The sequence below is a fragment of the Rhinolophus sinicus genome, chromosome 5 (assembly GCF_057876585.1).
Source record: "Rhinolophus sinicus isolate RSI-liver-muscle chromosome 5, RSI-T2T, whole genome shotgun sequence".
NCBI classification, from domain to species: Eukaryota; Metazoa; Chordata; class Mammalia; order Chiroptera; family Rhinolophidae; genus Rhinolophus; species Rhinolophus sinicus.
The window spans coordinates 55,747,841-55,761,857 of record NC_142505.1 but is presented as its reverse complement, the minus strand read 5'-3'; the positions used below and the strand labels follow the sequence as shown (position 1 = coordinate 55,761,857).

At 38.3% G+C, this 14,017-nt stretch overlaps 1 protein-coding gene across 3 annotated transcripts in view; it reads right to left on the bottom strand.

Moving 5' to 3' along the window:
* Positions 1-14,017, bottom strand: part of PTPRG (protein tyrosine phosphatase receptor type G) — a 693,857-nt gene that overhangs the window by 202,540 nt on the left and 477,300 nt on the right. For all 3 annotated transcript variants that reach the window (XM_019728372.3, XM_019728373.3, XM_019728374.3), the window contains exon 5: positions 12,067-12,162. In XM_019728372.3, the coding sequence (XP_019583931.2) occupies positions 12,067-12,162 (96 nt within the window). The remainder of the gene's footprint in view (positions 1-12,066; positions 12,163-14,017) is intronic.

The following is a 14,017-nucleotide window of genomic DNA, read 5'->3' as shown; positions in this document are numbered from 1 at the left end:
AATTGGCATTATGTCTAAAAACACAATGTATATGCCTTAATTTAAAAACACTGTCTTGCTAAAAAACGCTAATGATCATCTGGGCCCTCAGCGAGTCATAATCTTCCTGCTGGTAGTGCGTCTTCCCTCGACACTGATGAAAATGTGGTATTGCGAAACGCAGTAAAATGAGGTGTGCCTTACTCAGTTTGGTTAAAATACAAATAGAACTAGTATCTGGCAGTCATCTCTGGAGAGTGCCGAAAAATAAAAACAATTCATTGAAACCTCAGTAGAATGGTGTTCAAGGATGCAAAGCTACCTACCAGGGAAAACACTGTAAAAGGTTGAGTAAGACCCGAGTAATGTGGATTGAGAAATCCCAGGAATTGAATTGTCAAAGAGTCGGAACTGGTTATTCAGAGATATCACTTTATTTCATTACATGTGGTTCACACTAGTAGTGTGATTTTAGGAGTGCCCCTCACCACACCCATTTATACGACATATACGAGTTCTGTTACAGCCAAAGGGCTAATATCAAGTGAACACTATATAAAATCAGTTGATAATACCCAATTGAAACACACAAATGAAGCAAATCCTTCTCATTGCATCGTGATCTGTAGTACTGATGTGCTAATTAGAAAGCACTAATTTAGAAAGCACTGATGAGCTTTCTGAAGTAAAATAAGTCCTGGCTTACTTCAATTTTGGACAAACCCAAATTCAAGATCTAAAATGAATTAGCTCTACTTAGCATTTTATACACAGCTACCTACGAATCTGCACACAGACCAAATTCATATAACTTAACACATATTCAGAGAACACAAAGGGCTGAGAAACACAGAATCTGCTGTACAAATGTGCCCAGGCGAGTCAATGCATAGGTCCATTTCACAGCTCTCACAAAACCCCAAACAGGAAAATCCTATGCTAATAATTTTCTCAGAAGACCTGGGCAGGCATACTAAAGAAATGATGTGACTTTGATGCTTACCTGTTGCAAGTTAAAAGACAGCAAAATAAAATATTTCTATTATGGAATTTCGCCCATCTTCTCTGTGTCCTAATCCCTCACAAACACAGGAGTTGAGCTCCTAAAAAATTCCCCAGTTGGCCAAACATCTTACCAAGAACTAGGTGTTAGAGAAAAAGGGGGTACTGGATAAATCAGAAAAGTTTCACATAGATAAATAAATGTGTTTCTTCCTAGTTTGCTGTCACATCATGTAAAAATAACTGACTGGATTTCCAAATAGGAAAGATCTGTGCAAACAGGTCTGTGTTTATACTATTTATGCCATGTGGTGTACAGGACATGTGCTTTGGGTGTATAGGTCAGGCACACTCAAGAGACACGCAGGCATCATCCAGAACAAACTGAGAAAACAAAAGCTCGGGGCTTCAGATGGTACAGACACACCATATACAGGAAGACGCCATCGGCAGAGAAAACGAACAGTACTTTTAGTGTAAACCCTAAACATGAAAGATAATTGCAAGCTTCTTGTTGTACGGACAACTGCATGTCGCAGCACCCCAAGCGAGCAGCATTGGGATTCATACAGTTAAAGGTGGCTACTCATTCCCTGAGACAATGCCTAGATAGCCAGAGAGAAAAAAGGTTTGGAAAAGAGACAATAACAAACATCTGAAATAAAACTAGCTTAATAGCTTTAAAATCCTGCCCTAGGAAATTACTTCTGCAATGCCATGGAAACAGCGTAGAGGTAGATTTGGGGGGCAAATTTTCCTGTAACTGTCAAAGGGAGTTTTCATTCATCTTTGAGTTTTTTACAACCAGCTCCCACTGATTTCGGGTTCAAAGGCGTTTGCACAAACTCTTACCTTTGTTTACATTTTTATGTCTGAGTTAAAGTTCTACTAAATTGGTGTGTTTCACAAATCATTGCAGTGCCTGCAAACAAATACCCGTATGGGCTCTTTAAGGGGGGCAAGATGTAGCTGACCTAGAAAAAGGGACGATGTCCGTATTTTAACACATAAATCTTTTTTTTAATGTTTTTCATATTTATTATCTTTTTTAAAGTTAGTTATAATTTTAAGTTTATACAATTTAAGTTTTGATAATGGCTGCATTTAACAACAGGCGAGCAAAATTTCCTGACAATTTAACAATGAGTTATCATGAGCTCTACACTACACCACTGAATTCTGTCCCTTAATACTGCTGTTCCAGAATGTTCCAGACTTGAGCCTTTTCTCTCCTCAACCTAAGTACCTTTCTTGCTTTAAGTACCTTTCTTGCTTGGTCTCAAAAAGTCTCCTGATCTCCCTATATATTCTTTTCCAGCCCAGACTTCTCCCCTGAGATTCACATCCACAGCTCCAAATATCCACAGAATATCTGTATCTAGACGTTTCACCAGCATATCAAACTCACGACCTCCAGAGTAGCTCCAGCCCCTGTGGTCTTCCTGTCATTGCTCACATCCACTCAGTCTCTCCCAGCTCCTTCTTTTTGTTCTCTTACATCCCATATTCAATCAGTCACCAAATCCTGCTGATTTTATTTGCAAAATATGTTTGAATCTGTTATTGCGCTAACCTACCTCTTTTTGTTAGGATGCTGAACCAGAATCCTAAATGGTTTTTTGGCTCAGGGTCTTTCTTCCATCACCACCCCTCTTTCTTCCCTTCTTTCAAATTATCCTCCACAGAACTGTTGGAGACGTCCGTTTAAATTGCGTGTAAATCTTTATGCCTTATCTTAGAATCCGGCTGACTAAACCTTGGTTGGCCAGGGACCAGGGGGTTTCTCAAGCATGGGGTTGTGAGTTATTATTAGTAGTTATTCCTATCAGCCACTGAATACCTCAAATAGCCCTCACTCCCTGCCCTCCACTTACTGAGATGAAAACATTCTGGTGTCTTCAAACAGTTGATAACCGTAAAGCAGGGTTTCTATACCTCAGCACTGACATTTGGGGCCAGATAATATTCTGTTGTGGGGAACTGTCTTGCACATTGCAGGATGTTGAGCAGCATTCCTAGTCTCTATCCACTCGATGACAGTAGCACCAAAGTGTCTTCAGACATGGCCACATGTCCTCCGGGGGGGCAAAATCCTCTGTCCCCTCTACTCCTTGTCCCTAAGAACTGCCATTAAAAATGCTAATACATGACTGAATCTTTACTCCATTCTTATCTGACCTTTGCTCACTATCCTTATCTAACTACACCATCCATTCAGTACCCTTTATAGTCTTTTCATAAAAAAGAGAAAGCGAATAAAAAACTGTCTTTAAATCTTTAAAATAATTACAGATGCAGAGCCCAAGACAATTTAGAATAGGATCAAAGAATTTAATTATGGGCAAAAAGAATAAGAACACAATTTTAAGTTATAAAAAAATAACTCTTCCGATACCTGCATAATTGGCAAAGCCCCGACAGCATTTATAGACACATGATAATAACCGGAGCTGGTGATAGAGTTTGCTCTGTATCTTCTTCAACGGAATACCCACATTTTCCGATTCAGTACTGCACTAAGAGCACAGACCCTGGAGATATACTGTTGCTGCTGCAATACTGGCTCCAACGTCTACAGGCCTGTGTAATCTTGAGGAATTTATATTGAAATAAACTCTATGCCTTAGCTTCTGCACCTGTAAAATGGATGTAATACCTTCAGGGGGTCCCACTGAAGATTAAACAAGATAATACTTAATGTAGAGACCTCATTTTAGCGTTTTAGTTTTACATAAATTAAATTAAGTCCCCGAGAAATGTTAACTTTTATTAGCAATGTTTGCGTTCTATTTGGAAGCATCTTGCCAACTAGTTTATCTGAGGGAGTGAGAGTGGGGAGAGGAGAGTTGCCAGTTGCTTCTAATCTTGGGATGCAAAGTGCCCTATGTGTAGACTTCTCCCAAGAGGTCTAATCAGCTAAAGCATTTAGTAGATGACACTCCAGGGAGGCCACAGCTAGGAAAAATGAGACAGCTGGACTGGGTGGCATGGAATTAAAATTCTTGCCTTGGTAGGTTCCAAAGAGCTATGCGACGGATCATGATCGCTGAACCTGTCGGAAAGCCAGGTCTCTCATCCGTCACTTTAGGACGATCACTACAGACTTGGTAATATGTTCTCTGAGACTACGGCAATTAAATTTTCTGACATATTAGAACTAATGTCTAAAACAACTAAATTCTAAACTAAATGATAAGATTCTAAACTTTCATTTAGTGATGGGGAAAGTAAAGTACTTGGTAATTGTCCTTGAACTGCAATGATTTAATTAAAGAAGATTTTCATAGGGTCACATTCAAAGACCTCAAAGTCTCTTAATTACGTAATGCTTCGCCAATTATTAAATAGTCCTCTGTAATGTCCACTAAGAGGAAATTTGAATTACAGGCCATTTGCAGACATGAGATGTACTGAAAACACCTGATAGGCTATAAATTCAATGTTGTACATCCACAAATCTGTTCCAAAATTGCATCTGAACATTAAAAATGACTCTGGCCTTCACTTAACGGCAAGTCCTATGAAATCAATTAGCTGTTAAAATAGTTTAATTGGAACATATGTATTTTAATTTTTGTGTGTGTATAAAAAAAGTCTTCTCAGTCAACCCAAAACATTTGGAAATTATACTTCTAGGTAATGTAGTGAAAGAATTGAACTTATAACTGGATGAAAGCAAGGATGTGGAAAATGTGAGAGGGATGATATTCAAACAGCAGCAACTGGAAAGGAATAAATTAAGAATCATATTAGTTTACTGCAATTATCCTGAAAAGCAGTGTAAAAAGTTTTAACAACCTACCACCATTCCCTGGAACAAACTCATATGTTCTCTAACTCAAAAACAGTTGCTGGGTTTTGTTGTTGTTTTTGTTTGTTTGTTTTGTGAGTGTTTGATAGATGGGTGTAATTACCATTTTTTTCTTCCCTCCTTCCCTCCTTGCTTCCCTTCCTTCTTATCTCTCTTTCTCCCCTTCCGTTCAGTTCCCTCCCCTCTCTTCTTTCCCCTCTCTTTTACTTCCCTGTCTCCCTCTTTCCCTTCTTATGGAGTGGGGGTCCTTGTTTCACATCACCAACAGGATCAGTTAAAAGTGAAAAAAAAAAAAAAAAAAAAAAAAAAAAAAGACCTATAGCAATGATAGAAAATGTATTCTTCATTTAAAAAAGAAAAACATTCCTCAGTATGGTAAAAATGTAACAAGACCAATTTATGTCACCATGAATAAAAGGAGTGATTTATACTTTAACAGTGGTGCTTCGCTATGTAGAAAAATGGAAGAAAGAAGAAAAATGGAAAGAGTCAAGTTCTAAAATTCACAAACAGGAACTTCATAAACTGAAAATGAAATACTCATTATTTTGGAATTACACACAAAATATAATTCTTGTATTCGTTTCTCGATATTTCATCTGCCTAACCTGCTCCATCTTCTATTTCCCAATGACAAAATACTGCTACTAGTGAAGAATTCAAAGGCCAACCCTTTTCAAAACTTACAGTTCCCCAACAACTTTGAGGGCAGGCTACACTTCTGAGGATACATTTGCCATGTTCATGGAGAATGACACAGAGAAAGTGCTTAATAAATACTGCAGAATGAGCCAATGAGTTAGCAAATGAGAGCATGAATGAATGCGAAAACATTTTGTTCACTTACAGAATCTGAAGGAGAAAAGGGAGAACGAGACAAACATAGACATGTAAAGACCTGGCAAGAGCAAGAAAAAGCAAGAATCATACATACAGGTGTGCTGAAACACACAGAAACTGATCCATCAATTATCACAGAGAGACCCTAGGAAAGAAATAGGAGAGACAGAAGCAAGCCACAAAGAAAAAGAGCAAAATAATAATAATAAAAAAATGTTTCTCCACCCACCATCTACTGAGATAAAAGCATTTTGGTGGCAAACTTTATTAAAACATTCGCAGACACAGATACATCCACATATTCTTAGCAATGAAACACTTCTTTAAGGTCTCTGAACGCACTTCTACTTTTAAGATTTTTAAAGCCCTGTTGCTTTTTCACAACTACAGGCCTAAACAGAGATGCATCCCTTTAACATCATGTCAGACCCAGTGGAGCCCCAGTTAGAGTCGCCATCCTCAATGAATCAGCCGACTCACAACCTTCAGTTTAAGGTCCTTCCTTGACCATCTCAAGAGTCTTGCATTTCTGATATCACCATCATCTTTCTTAGGTGAAGCTTACTTAGCCACCTAGATATATGCTTTTCCAATATAGTGGTAAGCACCCTGAGAAGGTTCCTAAAACTCAGTCGTACTCAGTACATACTTCCTGCCCTGCACCGTAATTCATCTTAAGACATTATGTGAGGTTTAGGGAATGGTTGGTAGTGCGATACAAAGAGAAGAGGAACAAGAAGACATGGACCTTGACCCTGAAGAATTTATATCTTAGTATTTCTCAGGTCTATACCACCTATTACCTGTTTATAATACCCTTAGGCTGATAGGCTATCAGGTTGTTCCTTGCCAATCAAGGATGTTTCTACTGAATTCAGCTAAGTATTTGCACAACCAAGTCCCAGAGTTAGCCATTTGCAAGAGGTGCAGCAATAAGTTAAGACCCCCAGTCCTCAATGATCTCACAGTACGAAGGCAGGAGAAGGTAAGTACAATTATAGCTTCAACGCAAGATGGAAGGCTAAGGAAACACGGGGTTAAAAGAAGGACAAATCACACCTATCTCTGGGGGCAGGGGGAAGGGGAGGTGAAATGCATGGAAGTGGAGAGAAAGACGTCCTAGCCAGCCCTGGATGGATGAGTCATCCAGAACCCCTCCTGCCTTCTCCGTGTCTATAAATAATCCCAGGTGCTGCCATTTCATTTAATTACTAAGCCTCTCCAGATGGAGAAAAATAATTAAGCAGTCTGTACCACCGACATGATCTAAAGAATGGGGTAGCAACTTGCGAAACATTTCAGTTTTTAAGTTTGCTTCCAACGATGAAAAAAGGGCAGAAATGAAGAGGGGGAAAGTGAGCTGCATAGACCTTAGGGAAATCCAAATGACTGCAGTCAGATTCTGGGTAGAAATTTAAATAGAAATTAAGAAAAAAAATACTGGTGCAAAGGGGCTCAACTCTCCCAGCAGAAGTAAAAACTGCAAACATTAAATGAAGAAACCTCAATAGAGTTCTTGAACATAGGCTGTAACAAAGAAATACTTTAAGACAATCTATAAATAAATCAGGACGCAATTTATTTATTTCTTAAATGTACAAGAAATATGCCATTGACTGGGCCTCTGGATGCAGACATGATAAAAATTTTATATCTTTGTGTCTGATGCAAATATTCAGACTACACCCAAAGAGGTCTAACAAGGAAGCTAGAAAGAATATCACACACAACAAAAGTTTCTAAATGTATTATAGATGCTCTTCAAGAATCATGCATGTATAATTCCAAAGTTCAATGGAATCAGGAAATATTAATAAAACTTCACGCATTTAAATAACAATGGCAACTGAGTCGTAAAATCAAAGAGATGTTTCCCCTCCAGATCATAAATTCAATGATAATCATGTGCTCCTTGGAAAAAACACAATAATCAAAGCTAGAAAACCACAATAATCAAAACTAAAAAAAGCTTGGGATTATCACATTTCTATGAGCATCAGACTGAAATCCATTAAGATGGTTACACGGTTAGAAGGCCTTTCAATCTGGTGGGAAAATGGAGAGAGGGAAGTGTTCATGAAGAATGGGGAAGAAAAGATTGGAAAAAAGAAAAACCAAATCAGAACCCAATTCAGAGGGTGATGATAGAAGATTCTAGGTCTAAAAAAATATAGGCCTAGTTAGAGGTAAAGTCTTTCTGAGTATTGGGTACTCTTTATAAACTTAAATCAGAACTCATTAAATCTTTTTTTCCCCTCAAAGCAAAGTATCCTTCTACAAATTACCTAATCATTCCACTGTCATTTCAACTTTCTTATAAACACAGGTTTTCATATTTTTATTTCTTTAAACAGACAGATAACCCATGTCGAGTATTATCAGAATAATAGACTATTTTAAAAGAGCATTTTAATGACTTGGTATTTTACATTTTTACAGGAATTCAAATCAGGCTAGCAGTAAAGAATGACAGAGGTTCCACTTTAACAAACAGAAAACAATCATTTGAATTTTTGTACTTACATAAATTAGCTAAATAAGCATTTAATTATTTCTTTAGTGGTTTAACAACAAATATCTCTATCCCTTGCCAATTTCTTATCTTAATTTATTTATAAAGCCTTTAAAGTCAAACTTCACCCTTCCTTTCCCTTATGTTGGTCCAAAGATGTGTGTGAACTATCAAACAGGTGCTTGTTCCTCTAGACACATTACTAACACGTGTTGGAAAATTGTAATATAGATTCCACTCAGCAGTGGCTATGAAGAGAATCCACCTTCTAGAGGTTGTGTGGGCCCAAATGCACACAACTGGACACGCTACCATGGTTTGCTATCTTCCATACATGGAGGCAGTCCTTCCTTCCTTCACTGGTGTTCACGCAAAACACTCAGGAGAGATCCAGCTGACCAACTTTCAGCCCTGACACTGACCTTCAACTCTGGCTGTAACCAAAGGGATTAGGGTAACGGCTGGGGTCATGATCTTAAGATCATGTTGACATGAAAGCACGAAGAACACTGCCCGAGACCACGCTGTAATGGGAATGCAAACCCCCTCCAAAGTAGATAGCCAGTGGGCCACTACTCAGATCTTGATTAGTTACATCATCTGGACATCTTACATAAAATCTTCCATATTTAACTAAAGAAAAGACTTGTGAACTCTGCAAGTCCAACAAGCATGTTGTGAGCCACAACAGGACCATCTGCAAGCAACCCTAGTCTAGGCCAATAGATGGTTCCTTGGTCAACCACGTGCCCCCCAGGTTTGTGCTTGTTTCGGTGTTTTGGAAACACGAATGTCATCATATCCAATCACAGCAAAGGCAGTGAGAGAGCCGAAATTGCCTGGATAATAGGCATATGGTGAGGAGGCAAAAAAGAAACAAAGGTAATGAAAATTTCAGTGTAAAAAAATTATTCTAGTGTACGGAGTAAGTCAGCATCAAGGCTACAAACAACACGTATGTGGGGCTTAGCCCTGCCTAGACATGGGCTCGTGGCACTCACCTCATGTCCCTCTGGATAATGAATATGTGGGTTTCTGAGCACTGAGTCAGCACAGCCACTGGCCAAGGGGAGGAGCTTCTCCACTCCCCTTTCTAGTCATAATCACACGGGACTGTGGTGGGTCCCAGTGGACAGGAGCTGATTGCATTTATTGTATTTAATGGAGCAACTAACTGGTAGCATTCCTGGCACGGAATCAGTGCTGAAAGGATGATAAATATTTTCTCACAACTGAAATGTAAGATGCCAGGTTTGAACCTGGAAGTGTATATCACGATTGTAACTGACTACTGTAGGAGAAATACCAAACTCCCAAATTTAACATTCCTATAAGAAGATTCAAAATATGAAGATCTCAAAATATAGGCTCTAACTAGACTGCCAAATTAAAATAACAATAAAACAGATTTCCATTGCATGTCACAGTGGGAGCTCAGATGCATAAATGCATACGTGGAAAACAAAGGAAGAAGCTCAGCACCGACACTATCTAAAAAAAATTCTGTTCTCTTTTATATTATATGCCCTCTATTTTGTGTCTGGAGGACAGCAAGCCAAAATTTAGATAAGAACATACCAGATGAAATACACATTAAATTTCTTTGTATGTGAGCTAGTAGTCGTGTCCCAGAAATCCTTTAAAAAGTCAAAACCTAGATTTCACAGTGAGGTGTTTTGCTGGTTTGTAGACTAATGTGCCTTGCCTACCTAAGAGTCTAATTGTTCTTATATTTAACAAGTGTTTATAGAGCTGAGAAAATAGAAAGCATTGGGGTAGAGCATGCTGTGAACGCGTCCTTCCAGTACTCATAAAAACATTTTTAAATTTTATTTTCCTATAATAAAGGTGACCTATAGATTAGGACCTGGTTGGAGCAGGCGTGGTGGGCATGACAGAGAAGGAGGCAGGGCTTAGATTTAATGACAGGGCTGTAGGAATAGAGGTCCAGCTACATGAAAAGCAGCATGCCAAGAGGACAATAACAGAAAACAAGGGATTAACCATGTAAGTGGGCATTGGTTAAGAATGGTTCAAGTGACCCAGTATTGCCAAAGACAGACTGATCATGTTTTAGAAGCAGAGGGCTTCAGGCAGAACCCAAGCAAGCTGCCCACAGGACAATGCCAAGGAAAGACTTCTATTCATGCGCAGACGACACATACCCCATGGGGTCTCAGAGCAACAGAGATAGATGGATATGGATACACAGAATTTGGCATTTACCAAGTGTCTGCTCTGTGCCAGGACCAATGCTACGGATTTCATTTAATGACTACTACGCGCTTGATAATGTAAAGTTGGTACCCCCATTTCACAGATATGGATACTGAGGTTGGAAAGTTTAAAGAACTACGTCACCATTATGTTAAGTACAAGAGATGGGATTCAAAAGCAAATATTTTTCACGGCAGTGAATAGCTCTTAAAACACTACTCTACTGTGGTTCATGAAAGTAATCAGGGAAAAGAGATAGGTGGGGGGACAGTGAGAACAATGGGGAGATCTGCCCAATACAGAGCATAAACAGATGGCTTCCAAAATACCGGACCATGATCCACAAAAAGAAATACATTTTATAACATGACCCAGTACATACACAGTATGTCTCTCTGTGTGTAAATAACTAAATAAAAGTTGTACAAAATTATTGTGATACACTGATATTTTCTGTGTTTTTTTTTTCTTGTGTTTTTTTTTTCACATTCTATTCATTATTTTTAAAATGCTGGTCAGGACTCACAGAAATGATTTCATAGCCTACTAGTAGGTCAGAACCCACAGTTTGAAAACAAATGCCATAACCAATGCCGATGACCACCACTCTATTGCTTTTGATGTTTGGGTAGAATATTAGCCTTTTCAATTTTTGACATATAATCTCCCATTTGAGCCTTTATCCCAAAAAAGGTAAGGGAGAGCGAGATGGTAGCTAAGAGGGAGAGATGAGCAGTGGAGAGAATCATCTATCATGTGTCACACACTCAAAAAGGCAGTGAAATTAACATACTCCAAATAAAAATGGCTCCAGCTCAATGACAAAGGTGCTTGCCCCAAAAGACAGAGGGTAAAGGCCCATAATGGAAAAGTTCTGATGTCTTTAGTTGTCAGGAAGACATCATTTTCCAACAATGACTCTGGTAAAAGGGCACCTCTATGTAGTCTTCAGGCAAATTTTGAAACTGAAAGACAAGTCACATACCTACAGCTCAGGTTACCTTCCACACAAAAAGCACCAGATCTCCTCTAGGCTACTTGTCAAGACACCCAATGATCAACACTACTTTAATTTGATTTGACTTATTAAAAAGTCTGGACAGCATTATCTGTGGAAGGATGCAAGGTTTGGCTTTTAGGTATAGAATCAATACATGAGCCAAGAACTCTCATAAATGCAAACACATTAAAAGAGAGAAAGGATGGGAAATCATAAAAGTACTAACGTGGAAATGGTCTCAATAAAACTTGAGTTGCCATAGGGATTTCTGGGAGGGAAAGAAAAGGGATCTCTTTAGAGAAGTGACTGATGCTATTTATTAATCTACTTCCAAGTAATGTCAAATTTTAAAGTTGCTCCAAAGAAAACCACCTTTTTTTTTTGTATCAGCCTCTTAATATGCTGAAGGAACCTGTTCAGAACGCTTCACCAGTGAAGTAACTTAGATGATAAATGTGTTCTTCAATCTGTGCACCAGTCAAGTAGCAATAAAATCAGAATAATTCATGCAAAAATTTTCATTATGTTTCTAAACATACTTATTTACATTTTAAATCACACAACAGACAATATGAAGTATCTTTCATTTAGACAGGTGTGAACGAGAAAACAGATGCGTTCATTAAACATAGAACAATTTGGTGAATTAAGAAAAACTACTCTGAAAACTCTCTAGGTGAAGTACTTGGGCCACTGTTAACTTACCTGAAAAAATATGGCCATGGCTCCGATTATTCTGTTTTCAGAAATTGCAGTTTGAAAGCTGTCAAAGTCGTCTGGATTGTAAAAGAAAATCTGCATCTGTAAAAGAACAATTAAAAATGTATTATGAAAAATTTTGACACCTACATGGAAGTAGAGAGAATAATACAATGAGCCCAGATTCCCCCACTTACTATAATTTTGTCAAATGTATTCATCTATCTGTAGTTTTTTCTTTGCTAAAGTATTTGAGAGCAAACCCCAGGCATCATATCATCATCATACCATTTTACCTCCACTTACCTTCACCAGGTATTGCTAAAACACACATCTTCTCACATAACAATGATGCCTTCTTGGAGCCCCCCAAATAAACAATACTGACACCTTCCTATTACATAGTACTCATGTCATGAAAGTTCCCTATTAAGAAGCAAAATTTTAATGGAGTTAAACATCTTGAAGTAGAAAGTGAACAAAGCCTGTGAGATTCAGTCCACGTGTTAAAATGATAAAGGCTCAAATGGGCGCATCTTTATAAACACTGGCCATTCTAATAAATGTGAAAGGTCCTCTCAGTAGCCTTGAGAAGTAGTCTAAATGGAATATTTGTTTGAATCCACAAAGAAACATAACGGTAGTGTTAGTAACAATGCCTTACACTTTACAGTTTGCAAAAAGTCATCACATACATTATTTCACTTAATCCATCTAACAACCCCTGTGAAGACAGGGCAAAAATTACTACACTCAGTTATAGATGAGGAAATAGTACTTCAGAAAGCCGATGTTAACATGGCTAAGATTAAACATGAGAAAGAGTATAAAATTCAGGTGCTCTCCTCCCAACCTTAAAGACCTTCTCTTCCATTTGGCTAAAATTTCTCATTCAAAAAGCAGAACACCGATAAATCAACTTAAATTCATTATACAATTTTAATGCTTGAACACTCCTTGATATTTCATACAATTCAGAGAAGAAAAATGGACCACAGAGTAGTCTCCTGAGCCCACATTTATGATAAAAATAACAGATGTGGGCTCCTATTCCAGCTCCCTCTTTCACTTGCCTGTGAGACCTCAGGCAAGCAAGCTAATTTCTGAGCACGGGCTTCCTCATGCACAGAATCAAGTACTTGCCCTTGGTGGGTGGATATGGGGAGCAGATGAGTGAGTATAGTGTATAGTATACAGCACATTAGACCCCACCAGTCTCAACAACTCACCACCATCGCCACCACATTGTAAAGCTAACATTTGATAGAGACCTGAAAATGTCTAATTCCACTGACTCTTCTAGACTGAATCTACTCCTTACAGAAAATCAAATCTCCTGTATCATTAGCTCTCTTCTATGACCTCTGCTTCCTCACTTTTCCAAATGATATGACGCTATTTTCTGTAATAGATGGAACAACCGCACCCCAAGTAGAGTTTGGAGATTTGATACTGAATGATAAATTCCCAGAGGGGAAAGTGAAGTTGCCGAGATTAGCTGAGGGAATAGCTCAAAGGTAAACAGAGTCCTGCTGACTGAATTAACCAAGGTGTTAAGAGCAAGGTGATATTTCTTTTCTGAAGGGTGAAATCAGGTTACCCAATCAGGACACTTTCTAGTAAAACTCAAGTACCCAAGTGGCTAGGAGAAAGATCGGTAGATTTTTGTCTAGGATTTTCTTTCTCAAAGCGAATTGTTTTTTTCTCAGACTGTAAATTCCAGCTGAATCTGGCAGCTTCTTACAAATGTGTTGCCTTTAGGTTTGGACAGCTGTAGACATCATGAATTCACAATGAGAAAAATCCATTCAATGAGGTACAGATTAAAACAGTTTAATATTGAATGAATTTCTTTGGATACATTGCCACTAGCCCAAGAAAGAAAATTGACACAAGCATATTCAGAAAATTACACTTCACTTTCCTTTTAAAACTCAGGCCCTCAAATTAAGTAAGT